The sequence below is a fragment of the Anolis sagrei genome, chromosome 2 (genome assembly GCF_037176765.1).
Source record: "Anolis sagrei isolate rAnoSag1 chromosome 2, rAnoSag1.mat, whole genome shotgun sequence".
Lineage (NCBI taxonomy): Eukaryota > Metazoa > Chordata > Lepidosauria > Squamata > Dactyloidae > Anolis > Anolis sagrei.
The window spans coordinates 171,240,732-171,257,388 of record NC_090022.1 but is presented as its reverse complement, the minus strand read 5'-3'; the positions used below and the strand labels follow the sequence as shown (position 1 = coordinate 171,257,388).

Here is a 16,657-nt window from a genome sequence, read left to right as displayed (position 1 = left end):
TACTATTAACCTTTAGGGCCTTTGCAAACTGCAGCAGCCCTGGGACAAAATGCAAAAGAAAGCATCCTCAAACAGCTGAAAGGTAGAGCAAACCAGGCTCCTGGGAGACGGAACAGGGCCTAAACTAACTGTTGTACTTTGGGAACAAAAAATACATGATTCACGAGAAAAGGCAATGCTACTTGGTAAGATAAAAGGCTGGGGAGGGTGAGATTGCGTTCCAAATGAATCAACTCAATGAGAGAAGTAACAGCCCTGAATCTGTGAGGACTTTGTCCCATATTCATAAGAGTCACCATGGATCAAAGTCAACTTTACAACAGTTAATGATGGCGACAACAGCATATCCATCCTGCTCATGCATTGCTCTGCATTCAAGTGTGCCTTCTTGGATTAGGAAAAGATCTATTTTTCATACCTTTTTAGTCAAACGATTTTGGGAAGCTTGCAAGCAAGGGAGCATTGACCTTCCTGTTTTACCACTGTTTCCTCTTCATTCAGCGGGTACTTTCAGGCAAGGCTTTTGCTGTGTATACATTGCTTCACTCACTGAGGGCCCTTCCAGACAGGCCCTATATCCCAGGATCTGATCCCAGGTTTTCTGCTTTTTAACTGGATTATATGAGTCCATACTGCCAGGTAATCTGAGATAAACAGAAAACCAAGGATCATATCCTGGGAAATAGGGACTGAATGGAAGGGCCCTGAGTTTTTTTTTATAGGAGATTCATATATTGTCTTTAATTTACAGCCCTCTTAGTCATCTCAAGAACAGAGAAGCATCACGAGCTCTGAGGATTACCTGGGAAGGAATCCCACTGGAGCATTGCAGCACACCCAAATACCTGTCACTCTGGAACGTGCTCTTACCTACAAGAAGCACTGCCTGAACATCAAGCAAAAAGTGGGTGCTAGAAACAATATCATACGAAAGCTGACTGGCACAACCTGGGGATCACAACCAGATACAGTGAAGACATCTGCCCTTGCGCTGTGCTACCCTGCTGCTGAGTATGCATGCCCAGTGTGGAACACATCTCACCATACTAAAACAGTAGATGTAGCTCTTAATGAGACATGCCGCATTATCACAGGGTGTCTGCGCCCTACACTGATAGCCCCCCAAGCGGCAGGGACCCCTGCCTTCAAGTTGGTTTGAACTGCGGCAGGGAGTTCCGCAGTTCCGGAGGGTCAAGTTGGGCCAACAGATGAAATGTGCCCCAGCCCGCAGCTCACAGCCAAGAACTGCATGAAACCTCTTGATGTTCTTTCACTTTCCCCTTCTCTTCCTTTGTAACAAAACCCCTAATAAACCACTTGAGTCTTGCAACTTTGAATCCTTTCCGCTTGATACTTTTGTGTCCTTTACTGTCTGGAGCTTTCCATATATTTAATGAACATTTTTCTGAGCTCCGGGGAACCGCGGGCTCACCGGGGATGCCTCCCTGGCCTCCCCGGGCTTCTAAATTTACGGCCGAAAAAACCGCGGATACGGAGGGAATCCTAGCGGCCCCCCTTATCCGCCAAAACGACAACATGGCGGATCGGCCCCGTTCCAATTTTGCATTTTTCTACATTAAATTCTAACGCTAACTGCTATCTCGGTTTTTTCCATTTTGGGCTCCGACACTCGGGGAAAAATTGTGTTTGTTAAATGAATTAATTCGGCCAAGCAACAGCTGATTGTCAAATTTTAGCCGGCCTTTTGGATTGCTTTGCTCCGCTCGCTGCCGCTCGCTCTCGCATGGCCCCCACCGCCGGGGAACCACCGCCGCTGCCCGGCTGGCTGCCCTGGGAAGGGGGGGGGGATTGGGCAGGGAGGCCCGATCCCCGGCTGGGAGCGCGGCTCACACCGGAGACGGAGCGCCAGAGCCTCGCTCCCCCTTCAGCTCCAGCTCCCGATGGACGGAAGGACTGATCTTCTGCCAGCCCGCTGGCGCCCCTGGACTGCCCCCTTCGCATCCAAGCCCCCCCCCGACCTGGACTTTGGGACTTTTTAGTTTCCTTCTTTACCATTTATGAAATAAATAAAAATGCCTTTTTTTTCTGCAATGAACTAGGATGGGTGGTGGGAGGTGATGAGATATTGCCTGTATATTAATATTATCTATATGGTAGTGATGCCTTATGATTTCGATGTATGTAACCCTATGAACCCCCCTGGATCCTCACCCCCTTGACCCTTGTTCCCCCCAAAACCAACGTGACCAGGAACTGCCCGAGGAGGGGGCCCCAGCCTCTTCCTCAATCACCCAGTGATTAACTCAATTGCATGGACAGTACTGCAAATCCCTGATCCTATCGTTCGGAGCAAGGCCAGAGGGAAAAGGAGATTTGCGGAGACTCAGGAAGAAAAGACTGATTAATTCAATCAGACATCGTTGACCCTCCGGGTGGTCCAATGTCGACATTGCCATTCATATTTATCCCCAAAACCCATCAAGGCCAAGGAAGCCTTTTGTTTTTCAAAGATCACCCTCTTCCCGCCCGGAACAAAAGCCGCATTCCAGCGGCAGGAGGTTCCAAATTTCATCATCCTTTTCCTTTGTCCACGGTCGTCCCGCCTCCTCGCTCCTGATTGGCCCAGCCACGGAAGCGGGCGAAGGGTTCCCATTGGCCCTCCCGGGGGGCGGGAGCGTCCTGATTGGCCAGGAGGCGGGACAAACCGCCCAGCCTCCTCCCAGCTGTTTCAGCCTCGGCCAATCAGCGCGATGCCGGCCGGCAAATGGGCGGCGGGGTTTTCAAACTGTTTTTCCTTTGTCTGCATGCTATAAAAATGCCTGGAAACTCTGTAAAATTATGCTTATAGAGGAAAGATCCCTGTAACGCATCCTTTTCAGCTGAATCGCAAAATAAACGCCTTGATCGTTGGATTCTTCCGCCTCGGGTGAGCTGATTACATTTTAACCTTCCTGCATGCTTGGATTGGCTCCCGGAAATCTCGCCGAGGTACCAGGACCCTCTTTGGTGCGGTCCTAGGGCTCTCCCTCTTGGAGAGTCCCCCCAAAAGAGCTCGATATCATTACCACTGGAGAAATTACACTGCTTAGCTGGTATTGCACCACCTGACATCCGCCAGGAAGTAGCAGCCAATAGTGAAAGGACCAAGGCAGAGACATCTCCAGTTCATCCCCTGTTTAGGTATCAGCCAGCACGTCAACGACTTAAATCTAGAAATAGTTTTCTAAGATCTACAGAGACACTCGCTGGAACACCTCAGCAAGCGAGAGTCCAAAAGTGGCAGGCTCAAACCCAGAACCTCAACCAATGGCTGATACCAAACGAGAGACTCCCCCCTGGGCACACAGAGGACTGGGCGACTTGGAAGGCGCTGAACAGACTGCGCTCTGGCACCACAAGATGCAGAGCCAACCTTCAGAAATGGGGCCACAAAGTGGAATCCTCGACATGCGAGTGTGGAGAAGAGCAAACCACTGATCACCTGCTGCAATGCAACCTGAGCCCTGCCACATGCACATGTTTTTTAGGTGCTAGGAATAGAATATTGCTGTCTGGAAAGTCCTGGCATCTTCCTAACTATGGCCTCTTCTAATAATAATAATAAACTTTATTTATACCCCTCCACCATCTCCCCACTGGGGACTAGGGGCGGCTTACATGAGGCCAAACCCAAACAACAAGTTACAACAGAATAAAACCGCAAACGCAAACAATAAACAACAACATAATAATTACATAACACATATGAATACATAACAATATAAAATTACAATAAACACAATCACAATGACAATGGGCGGGCTACATGTAATGATCAAAAGAGAACTAATTAAAAACTGATTAAAAACTCGAGTGAGATGAGAAGTAGATAATTTGCAGAAGAGGGCTCATTAAAATGGGAGCTGTGGAATCAAGCTTTCCCACAAAAAGGGGGGAGCATATACTCCAATGACAGGACGTTAAGGCTAGGCAATAGTGTGAGGTTGTGTACCTACTCACCAAAGACGCAGCGGAAGAGCCAGGTTTTAAGGTTCTTTTTAAAGGTTTCTAGGGTAGGGGCTTTCCTAATTTCTCCAGGTAATGAGTTCCAGAGTCTGGGCGCCACAGAGGAAAAAGCTCTCCCCCTTTTGCTTACAAGGTGAGCTTGTGACACTGGCAGGGGCGAAAGAAGGGCCTCCCAAGAAAATCGGAGGGCCCGGGTTGGTTCATGGAGGGAGATAAGGTCACAAAGTTAGGTGGGTCCCAAACCATTTAGGGCAGTGGTTCTCAACCTGGGGTCCCCAGATGTTTATGGCCTTCAACTCCCAGAAATCCTAACAGCTGGTAAACTGGCTGGGATTTCTGGGAGTTGTAGGCCAAAAACATCTGGGGACCCCCAGGTTGAGAATCACTGGTTTAGGGCTTTATAGGTGATCACCTGTACCTTGAATTGGGACAGGAAAATAAACGGCAGCCAGTGGAGCTCCTTAAACAGGGGGGTAGACCGCTCCCTAATGCAAGTTGTGGTTTCCGGGCCGTCTTCAAAGGTAGCCCCACGTAGAGTGCATTACAGTAGTCCAGTCTAGAGGTAACTACACTGCCAAATAATCATAGAATCATAGAATCAAAGAGTTGGAAGAGACCTCATGGGTCATCCAGTCCAACCCCCTGCCAAGAAGCAGGAATATTTATTTATTTATTATTTATTTATTTGCTTTATTTTTATACCACATTTTTCAGCCTAATTCGGCGACTCAATGCACTCAATATATTGCACTCAAATCACCCCTGACAGATGGCCATCCAGCCTCTGATTAAAAGCTTCCAAAAAAGGAGCCTCCACCACACTCCGAGGCAGAGAGTTCCACTGCTGAACGGCTCTCACAGTTAGGAAGTTCTTCCTCATGTTCAGATGGAATCTCCTCACTTGTTGTTTGAAGCCATTTTTCCGTGTCCTAGTCTCCAAGGCAGCAGAAAACAAGCTTGCTCCTTCCTCGCTGTGGCTTCCTCTCACATATTTATACATGGCTATCATATCTCCTCTCAGCCTTCTCTTCTTCAGGCTAAACATGCCCAGCTCCTTAAGCCGCTCCTCATAGGGCTTGTTCTCCAGACCCTTGATCATTTTAGTCATCCTCCTCTGGACACATTCCAGCTTGTCAACATCTCTCTTCAATTGTGGTGCCCAGAATTGGACACAATATTCCAGGTGTGGTCTAACCAAAGCAGAATAGAGGGGTAGCATGACTTCCCTAGATCTAGACACTAGGCTCCTATTGATGCAGGCCAAAATCCCATCCTAGTGATCACAGCAGAATATCCACATTATATTATTTAAACTGGCTTATCCAAGGGCCCTTCAACACAGTCATATAATCCAGAATATCAAGGCAGAAAATCCCACAATATCTCCTTTGATCAGGATTATCTGAGTACACACTGCCATATAATCCAGTTCAAAACAGATAATGTGGATTTTATACAGCTGTATAGAAGGGGTCTAATTTGACTAACAGTGTTTGAATTCTTCTCTAATTCTTTAATGTATGCATTCTGCCTTCCTTTATAAACACATTTCAGTTTGCGCTTGAAAAGAAAATATTTGAAAGGTGAGGGCAATGTCTCTTCAAGCAAGCCCTGGCCCTTGAGCGCTCTAGCTGGAGGTCAGCTGTGACCAGCAGTGCTGTAGAATTTGAAGAGGCACGAATGGAAGCACTACCTTCCATATTGTAGTGCTTCCATATGTGGGACTTCTATATACTTTCAATGCATCTCCCTCCCCCTAACATTTGCAAGAGTAATTTTTTTACCAATGAATTTACCTTTCATTTTCATAATTCATTTCTCATGGTTTCGTGGTCCTGCACTTTGAGCCTTTGAGAAAGACACATAGGGTGCACCCAGGGGCGGCTTAACCCATTACGCAAAGTAAGCATTTGCAGTATAGTTGATTTTGCCCAGGGACGCTCCTGAGGCGCTCTTGGGGGGAAATAGACCCTGACATATGGGAGTTGTAGTTACTGGGATGTATAGTTCACCTACAATCAAAGAGCATTCTGAACTCCACTAATATTTGGAATTGAACCAAATATGGCATACAAAACTCCCACGGCAAACAGAAAATATATATCAATGACTGGTTGGGGGGGGGGGGGGCGCTAAAATACTGTTTGCTTACCGTTGAAAATTACCTAGGGCCGCCTCTGGGTGCACCTACACTGGGATTAATGCAGTTTGACACCACTTTAATTTTCTCAATGCTATGGAATTATAGAATTGTAGCTTTACAAGGTCTTTACTCAGTGTTGGAGTTTCACCAAACTACCCTCCCATGATTCCATAACACTGAGCCATGGAAGTTTATGTGGTGTCAAACTGCATTAATTCTGCAGTACAGATACACCCATAGATTTCAAAGGAATAGCTCAAAGTTTAGGACCCTCAAATCTGGTAAGAGCCTAGTAGACGTTTTCAATGTCTTTATTCTGAGGTCCCTTCCACACAGTTGAATAAAATCCCCCATTTTCTGCTTTGAACATATGGCCGTGTGGACTCAGATAGTCCATTTCAAAGCAGATATTGTGAGAATTCCTGCCTTGATATTCTGGGTTATATTGCTGCGTGGAAGGGGCCCTGGAATGTGTCCAGAGGAGGGCGACTAAAATGATCAAGGGTCTGGAGAACAAGCCCTATGAGGAGCGGCTTAGGGAACTGGGCATGTTTAGCCTGAAGAAGAGAAGGCTGAGAGGAGATATGATGGCCATGTATAAATATGTGAGAGGAAGCCACAGGGAGGAGGGAGCAAGCTTGTTTTCTGCTTCCTTGGAGACTAGGACGCGGAACAATGGCTTCAAACTACAAGAGAGGAGATTCCATCTGAACATTAGGAAGAACTTCCTGACTGTGAGAGCCGTTCAGCAGTGGAACTCTCTGCCCCGGAGTGTGGTGGAGGCTCCTTCACCACTTTTAAGCTTTTAAGCAGAGGCTGGATGGCCATTTGTCAGGGGTGATTTGAATGCAATATTCCTGCGTCTTGGCAGGGGGTTGGACTGGATGGCCCATGAGGTCTCTTCCAACTCTTTGATTCTATGATTCTATTCTATGATTCTATGTGGTCTCTGTCAGGACCTCTTTCAGAACAAGTGGTGTGCTTTTGACATGCACAGGGCACATTCACACTACCCTGTTGTAGTGCTATGATTCCACATTAGCTGCCATGGTTCCACCCTATGAAATACTGGGATGTTCTTTTTTTTTTTTTTTTTTTTGGATTTGACTGGGAAGAAAACACATGGGACAAAATTTGAAAAATGGAAAAGAAAATAGTCACGACAATTTACAATAAATTGTTACAATGGTCAACGGAAACAGAACAGGTCAAAGCATGTATGATTAAGTGGGCAGAAAATCTAAGAAGGCCTATCCAATTTAGAGAATGGGAACAAATGTGGAATAAAAAGTTGAAATATACTTATGCAATGGATTTAAAGGAAAATTGGTTTAAAATGTTCTATAGATGGTACATTACTCCCAAAAAACTAAGCCACATGTATAAGAACACCTCTGACAAATGTTGGAAGTGTAGTGAGCAAACAGGTACATTCTATCATATGTGGTGGACATGTAAAGAAACATCTAAGTATCGGTCATTAATACACGAGGAAACACAAAAAATTCTGAAAAGGAAGTTTAAGAAGAAGCCAGAGTACTATTTACTAGGCTTCACAGACCTGGATTTACAACTTGAAGAAAATGAAGACAAATTATTAACATACAATACAACAGCATAGAATCTTAGAATCATAGAATCAAAGAGTTGGAAGAGACCTCATGGGCCATCCAGTCCAACCCCTGCCAAGAAACAGGAATATTGCATTCAAATCACCCCTGACAGATGGCCATCCAGCCTCTGCTTAAAAGCTTCCAAAGAAGGAGTCTCCGCCACAGAGAGTTCCACTGCTGAACGGCTCTCACAGTCAGGAAGTTCTTCCTCATGTTCAGATGGAATCTCCTCTCTTGTAGTTTGAAGCCATTGTTCCGCATCCTAGTCTCCAAGGAAGCAGAAAACAAGCTTGCTCCCTCCTCCCTGTGGCTTCTTCTCACATATTTATACATGGCTATCATATCTCCTCTCAGCCTTCTCTTCTTCAGGCTAAACATGCCCAGTTCCCTAAGCCGCTCCTCATAGGGCTTGTTCTCCAGACCCTTGATCATTTTAGTCGCCCTCCTCTGGACACATTCCAGCTTGTCAATATCTCTCTTGAATTGTGGTGCCCAGAATTGGACACAATATTCCAGATGTGGTCTAACCAAAGCAGAATAGAGGGGTAGCATTACTTCCTTAGATCTAGACACTATGCTCCTATTGATGCAGGCCAAAATCCCATTGGCTTTTTTTGCCGCCACATCACATTGTTGGCTCATGTTTAACTTGTTGTCCACGAGGACTCCAAGATCTTTTTCACACGTACTGCTCTCAAGCCAGGCATCCCCCATTCTGTATCTTTGCATTTCATTTTTTCTGCCAAAGTGGAGTATCTTGCATTTGTCACTGTTGAACTTCATTTTGTTAGTTTTGGCCCATCTCTCTAATCTGTCAAGATCGTTTTGAATTCTGCTCCTGTTCTCTGGCAAAGAAGGCTATCCCTCCCAATTTGGTGTCGTCTGCAAACTTGATGATCATGCCTTCTAGCCCTTCATCTAAGTCATTAATAAAGATGTTGAACAGGACCGGGAACAGGACGGAACCCTGTGGCACTCCGCTCGTCACTTCTTTCCAGGATGAAGAGGAAGCATTAGTGAGCACTCTCTGTGTTCGTCCACTTAACCAATTACAGATCCACCTCACCGTAGTTTTGCCTAGCCCACATTGGACTAGTTTCCTTGCCAGAAGGTCATGGGGGACCTTGTCGAAGGCCTTACTGAAATCCAGGTACGCTACATCCACGGCATTCCCCGCATCTATCCAGCTTGTAGCTCTATCGAAGAAAGAGCAGCTAGGATTAATTTTGCTAGATACTGGAAAAAAGGATAGACTCCCATTATTGATGAATGGATAGATAAGGTTAAAACTCTCTACGTGGGGTTGCCTTTGAAGAGGGCCCGGAAGCTCCAACTGGTCCAACGTGTGGCAGCCATGATACTAACAGGAGCGGGACGCAGGGAGCATACAACTCCCCTGCTGTACTAGCTCCACTGGCTGCCGATCTGCTATCGGGCTCAATTCAAGGTGCTGGCATTGGCCTATAAAGCCCTAAACGGTTCCGGCCCAACTGACCGCCTCTCGGCCTATGAGCCCACGAGGACTTTGAGATCTTCCGGGGAGGCCCTGCTCTCGATCCCGCCTGCGTCACAGGCACGGCTGATGGGGACGAGAGATAGGGCCTTCTCGGTGGTGGCTCCTCGGCTGTGGAGCACCCTTCCCGTGGACATCAGGCTAGCCCCCTCCCTGTTGATTTTTCGCAGGAAGCTAAAGACCTGGCTGTTTAAGAAGGCATTTGATCAAGAAGTGCAATGACTGGAGATTTGACCATAGGAATGGAACAACGGAAATGATATCGGATTGTGGGTTTGACGATGAGACGATTCGGAATGTAGTAGAAATTTTGTAGTATTGTTGATGTTTGATAAGATGTTTTTGATAATGATGATTGTGGATATCTTGCACTATGTCTTGTAATTTGCACCTATTTTTACGTTGTACACCGCAATGAGTCGCCCTCGGGCTGAGAATTGCGGTATATAAGAACAGTAAATAAATAAATAAATACATAAATAAATAAATAAATAAGAGACATGGATGAACTAACTTTTTTGATGAGGAAAAATACTGGAAAATCGGTAAAAAGGACAGACTGGACCCTTTTTTATGACTATGAAAAAAATAGAAGAATAATAGAGGCTAAGAATACATAAGTTTGATCAAGAAGTACTTAGAGAAGATCCTGAGACTGGAGTGGAAGTCATTTTAGAACTGTCTGTGTGTGGTTTTTGTTTTGTTTGTTTTTGTTTTTTGTCTTTTTCTTTTTGCATTTTTTTGTTTTTTTCCGGACTTTTTTCATTTATTTTTTTTAATTTATTTTTATGGCCTTTTTTCTCTTTTCTTCTTTTTCTTCTTTGGTGGTGATCGAGTTTCCTACTTTTCTATCTTCTTTGGCAATGTTCTCCCTCTTTCCTTGTGTTGATGTTTAAAATGTTTAGTAAAAATTACTTTAAAAAAAAAAAAGAAATACTGGGATTTTCTGTTTAAGGGGACATTTCGAATACTCAGGGCCCATCCACACAGCCTTATATCTCAGAATATCAAGACAGAAAATCTCACAGTATCTGAGTGTAGACTCAGATAACCCAGGGCCCATCCAGACAGTCCCTTTATTGCAGTATCCAGACAAGTCCCGAATTAATTCCCTAATTAATTTACTACAAACCGGGAAAAGACTGGTTTGTTGTAAATTAATTAGATAGTGGATTTTTTCCGCACCTTCTTGGAAGGCATGAGATGAACCCACTATTTTCGATTCTGAACTGCAGAATACTGCAATCAAGACAGTATTCTTAAGTTTACCGAGCTAAATAAGCCCATCAAACTGTGGGAATACCCACCCCCTCCCCGAAAGCCCCCAGACCCCTTAGAAAAGTAATGAAAACTTACCCAGCCTCCATTATAAGCTTCGGCCAGCTCTCCTGGCACATAGAAATGATGCACTAGGAGAGGGGGGGGAGAGGGGGGGAAATCGTCCCATCCCCCCGCTCTCCTGGCGCTTCATTTCTACACATCGGGATAGCTGCTCCTCCAGATGTTCTCATGGGCCAGTCCCGTGAGAGCAGGCCCGTAGCCAGGATTTCGATTTGGGGGGAGGGGGGCTGAGTTTGTTTCGGGGGGGGGGGCTGAGTCTGAGTGAAAGAGGGTCTAGCCTAGCAAACCTTTTGTATCATTACCCCAATACCCCCATGCATATGGGATATATTGAGCATGGTGATCAGATCATGATATGAATAAACATAACAGTTTAAATAATGCACCAGTAAGGCCTTTTTGCGAACCACCATGAGAATTTCGGTGGGGGCTGAAGACCCTCAAGCCCCCCCACCCGGCTACATGCCTGCGTGAGAGCATCTGTACACCCACCAGGACAGGCCACCAGGACAGGCCACCAGGAAAATATGCATTTTTAAAATGCGGATTCTCCTGGGATAAAGACGTGTCTGGATCCGCCCCCAGTTCAAAGCAGATATTGCACTGGGACTGTGGCGCAGCTGGCTGGGAGTCAGCTGCATTAAGATCACTACTGACCAAAAGGTCATGAGTTCGAGGCCAGCCCACATCGGAGTGAGCTTCCAGCCAATTTGTGTAGCTTGCTGTCGACCTTTGCAGCATGAAAGACAGTTGCATCTGTCAGGTAGGAAATTTAGGTGCCAGTTATGCAGGGAGGCTAATTTATGATGCCATAAAAATCTCCAGCAAGCATGCAAAGAATGAGGAAGTACTTAATCAGTATCACAAATGGACGGTGAAGCAACAGCTCCCCTGGTGGCCAGAATACCCTCATGAAAAAGCTGGAATGTTAAATAGCCTCTGCTTATCTGTCTATATATGTTGTGTGTCTATGGCATTGAATGCTTTTTATGTTTTAATGGTTTTTAATGCTTTAATTCTACTTCGAATTGTTTTACTTGTTGACAGCACCGTATGGTTCTTGTGTGAGGCGGAGATAAAAGTGTATGAAATAAATCTATATAAATAAAAATGTAATGTTCATTTGTGGGATTAACAGAACTCAAAAACCACTGGACGAATTGACATCAAATTTGGACACAAGACACCTAACAACCCAATGTATGTCCTTCACTAAAAAAATTGATTTTGTCATTTGGGAGTTGTAGTTGCTGGGATTTATAGTTCACCTACAATCAAAGAGCATTCTGAACCCCACCAACGATGGAATTGAACCAAACTTGGCACAGAGTTCTCCCATGACCAACAGAAAATACTGGAAGGGTTTGGTGGACAGTGTTCTTTGGTTTTGGAGTTGTAGTTCACCTACATCCAGAGAGCACTGTGGACTCAAACAATGATGGACCTGGACCAAACTATACACAAATACTCAATATGCCTAAATGTGAACACTGGTGGAGTTTGGGAAAAATAGAATCTTGACATTTGGGAGTTGTAGTTGCTGGGATTTATAGTTCACCTACAATCACAGAGCATTCTGAACCCCACCAACGATAGAATTGGGTCAAACCTCCCACACAGAACCCCCATGTGAGCCACAGCAATGCATGGCAGGGGGCGGCTAGTAAATAATAAATAAATAAATGTATATGTACATTGTAATCCACCCTGAGTCCCCTGTGGGGTGAGAAGGGCGGAATAGAAATACTGTAGATAAATAAAAAATATTGTGGGATTTTATGCCTGGATATTCTGGGATATAGGACTGTGTGAAAAGGCCCTCAGCTGCAGGGAGCTCTAGTGTCTCACCAAACTACAAGGTCCAGAATTTCAAAGGATGTTGCCTTGACAGTTAATGTGGAATCTCATAACTGTGAAGTTTGAAGGGTTCCTTGGTCATAAAATCAAGTTGGAAGAGACCCCAAGGGCGATCCAGTCCAACTAGCTGAGCAAGACTACACAATCAAAGTACCCCTGACAGATGACCATCCAGCCTCTGGTCATGTTATCTGGATACAATTGCCATTCCTCCATCACTCCGGAAAAGCTCACTATTGTTCCTTCTCCACATTTCAAACACCTGCTAGCTGAGAATGTACTACTATTTCCCCCCTTATTGTGTCCATGTCTGTTGTCATGAACCTTAACAACTCCAACCCCTTGGAGCATTACACCAACACTCACACATCTGTGACCACACGGCAATTACTTCCTCACAGGCACGTTAACCCTTTCATCCCATAAGGACAGACCAAATGGGTTTCAAATGACTTCTGATATCCTCTCTTGTTCTTCCTTCATGAGTACAGCTCTAATTCTGTTATTTTCCAGTGCTTCACTTCACAGGGAGTAGTATTGCACTTGAATTTCCCGTGCCATCAATAGAATCAAAGAGTTAGAAGAGACCTCATGGGCCATCCAGTCCAACCCCCTGCCAAGTAGCAGGAAAATTGCATTCAAAGCACCCTCAACAGATGGCCATCGAGCCTCTGTTTAAAAGCTTCCAAAGAAGGAGCCTCCACCACACTCTGGGGCAGAGAGTTCCACTGCTGAACACCTCTCACAGGAAGTTCTTCCTCTTGTTCAGATGGAATCTCTTTTCTTGTAGTTTGAAGCCATTGTTCCGCATCCTAGTCTCCAGGGAAGCAGAAAACAAGCTTGCTCCTTCCTCCCTATGACTTCCTCTCACGTATTTATACATGTCTCCTCTCAACCTTCTCTTCTTCAGACTAAACATGCCCAGCTCTTTAGGCCGCTCCTCATAGGGCTTGTTCTCCAGACACATTAGTATTTTAGTCGCCCTCCTCTGGACACATTCCAGCTTGTCAATATCTCTCTTGAATTGTGGTGCCCAGATTGGACACAATATTCCAGGTGTGGTCTAACCAAGGCTGAACAGAGAGGTAGCATGCCTTCCCTAGATCTAGACACTATAATCTTATTGATGCAGGCCAAAATCCCATTGGCTTTTTTTGCCGCCGCATCACATTGTTGGCTCATGTTTAACTTGTTGTCGACAAGGACTCAAATATCTTTTTCACACGTACTACTCTCAAGCCAGGCATTGTCCCCCATTCTGTATCTTTGCATTTCATTTTTTCTGCCTAAGTGGAGTATCCCTGTTGAACTTCATTTTGTTAGTTTTGGCCCATCTCTCTAATCTGTCAAGATCATTTTGAATTCTGCTCCTGTCCTCCATAGTATTGGCTATCCCTATAGTGGAGGAAACCCATAAAGTCTAGGATGAAATTGCCCCTGTATGAAAGCATTCACTTGGGTGGTGGCCATGGCCAGTATTGTGTTTGTGGAGGACATTGGCATGACTTCCACTCACATGTTTATACATGTCTCCTCTCAGCCTTCTCTTCTTCAGGCTAAACATGTCCAGCTCTTTAAGCCGCTCCTCATAGGGCTTGTTCTCCAGACCCTTGATCATTTTAGTCACCCTCCTCTGGACAGATTCCAGCTTGTCAATATCTCTCTTGAATTGTGCCCAGAATTGGACACAATATTCCAGGTGTGGTCTAACCAAAGCAGAATAGAGGGGTAGCATGACTTCCCTAGATCTAGACACTATGCTCTTATTGATACAGGCCAAAATCCCATTGGCTTTTTTTCCTGCCGCATCACATTGTTGGCTCATGTTTAACTTGTTGTCGACGAGGACTCCAAGATCTTTTTCACACGTACTGCTCTTGAGCCATGCACCCCCCATTCTGTATCTTTGCATTCATTTTTTCTGCCTGTGTGGAGTATCTTGCATTTGTCACTGTTGAACAATGGCTTCAAATTACAAGAGAGGAGATTCCATCTGAACATGAGGAAGAACTTCTTGACTGTGAGAGCTGTTCAGCAGTGGAACTCTCTGCCCTGGAGTATGGTGGAGGCTCCTTCTTTGGAAGCTTTTAAACAGAGGCTGGATGGCCATCTGTCCGGGGTGCTTTGAATGCAATATTCCTGCTTCTTGGCAGGGGGTTGGACTGGATGGCCCATGAGGTCTCTTCCAACTCTATGATTCCATGATTTTATGAACTTCATTTTGTTAGTTTTGGCCCATCTCTCTAGTCTGTCAAGATGGTTTTGAATTCTGCTCCTGTCCTCTGGAGTACTGGCTATCCCTCCCAATTTGGTGTCGTCTGCAAACTTGATGATCATGCCTTCTAACCCTTCATCTAAGTCAGTGTTTCTCAACCTTCCTAATGCCGCGACCCCTTAATACAGTTCCTCATGTTGTGGTGACCCCCAACCATAACATTATTTTTGTTGCTACTTCATAACTGTCATTTTGCTACTGTTATTAATTGCAATGTTAGCCGCCTCAAGTCCCCCTTGGGGAGATGGTGGCGGGGTATAAATAAAGTTGTTTATTATTATTATTATTATTATTATTAATGTAAATATCTGATATGCAGGATTTATTTTCATTCACTGGACCAAATTTGGCACAAATATCCGATACGCCCAAATTTGAATACTGGTAGGGGTGGGTTGATTTTGTCATTTTGGGAGTTGTCGTTGCGGGGATTTGTAGTTCACATACAATCAAAGAACACTCAGAACTTCACCAATGATGAAATTGAACCAAACTTGGCACACAGAACCCCCACAACCAACAGAAAATACTGGAAGGGTTTGGTGGGCACTGACCTTGAGTTTTGGAGTTGTAGTTCACGTACATCCAGAGAGCACTGTGGACTCAAACAATGATGGATCTGGACCAAACTTGGCATGAATCCCCAATATGCCCAAAGTGAACACTGGTGGAATTTGGGGAAAATAGACCTTGACATTTAGGAGTTGTAGTTGCTGGGATTTATAGTTCACCTACAACCAAAGAGCATTCTGAACTCCACCAATGATAGAATTGGGCCAGACTTCCCACACAGAACCTCCATGACCAAAAAAAATACTGTGTTTTCTGTTGGTCTTTGGCAACCCCTCTGACACCCCCTCGTGACCCCTCCAGGGATCCCGACCCCCAGGTTGAGAAACACTGATCTAAGTCATTAATAAAGATGTTGAACAAGACCGGGCCCAGGACGGATCCCTTCTAGAAGTCTGAATACTTGAACCCCTCATCCTATGCTTACAAACCTGTTGAGAAAGTCCAAGATCACAAGAATATCTGGACTAGACACCATGAATCGCTAAGTTATTTCCTTCCATAAAAGGAAGGAAATAACTTCTTCCATTTTCTCTCCAGAAAGGGTAGTATTAACCACCTGTACATTTTGGCTCAGGCGGATCTCCCCTTCTCCCAGCTCTCCACTTACCTGGGACATTTGGGGCCGCAGATTGATCTCCCGCAAGTTGACAGCATGAGGCATGAGGTTGTTGAGAAGCTGACAGAGCAGGACACCATCACGCAAGGCCTGGGCCAAGTCGCAGACCTGGGCACCCTCAAAAGTGACCCGGTGGTTGGGGGGCAGCACCCGGCACTGGATGAGCCAGTTGGCGCACTGCTTCCACAGCTCCATGCCCCCCACCCAAACCCCACACCAAGTGCTGCAGAAGCTCTTTTCCACTGCTGCCAGTAGCACCTTCTTTCAAGGCTGGGAAACAAAGGCAACAGCTTCCTCTTTTGCAACTGACATCAGACCACAAATGATGTGGGGGCTGGGGCGCTTCCTCACCCCACCTCGAAGGAGGAGGTGCTAAAGACAGGGTAGGTGGGGGAAACCCGGCTCTCCCTCCTTGAGAAGAATTTGCCTAGTTCTTGGTGGGAGAGAGGAGTTGGGGAGTTATTACTTCTTTCTCTGTTATCCCTTGTACAAGTAACAAAGACCTTTTGTCTTTGATCTGTGGGCAAGTAAAGGCGTCTGCAGGCAGAGCTGGTCCAGATATTCAGCAAGATGATGTGGTAAGCCTCTAAAGAGAAACCTGGGGACAGATCATGTAGACTCAAAACATCTCTTTCTTTTTCTCTCAGTTTACAGGCCACACATTTCTATTACATTGTGTAAGATGAGAATATTTTGTGCTGCATGGGGTTTTGAGGTTCTGATCAATGTGGTCATGACTTAAAGATATTCAGGGTGCATC

General features: G+C 45.3%; 1 protein-coding gene across 1 annotated transcript in view; it reads right to left on the bottom strand.

The window, feature by feature from the left end:
* VAV1 (vav guanine nucleotide exchange factor 1) overlaps positions 1 to 16,276 on the bottom strand; it is a 113,664-nt gene extending 97,388 nt beyond the window's left edge. The window contains exon 1 of the mRNA XM_067464113.1: positions 15,889 to 16,276. Within this exon, the coding sequence (XP_067320214.1) occupies positions 15,889 to 16,092 (204 nt within the window). The 5' untranslated portion in view covers positions 16,093 to 16,276. The remainder of the gene's footprint in view (positions 1 to 15,888) is intronic.
* Between the last annotated feature and the right edge of the window lie 381 nt (positions 16,277 to 16,657).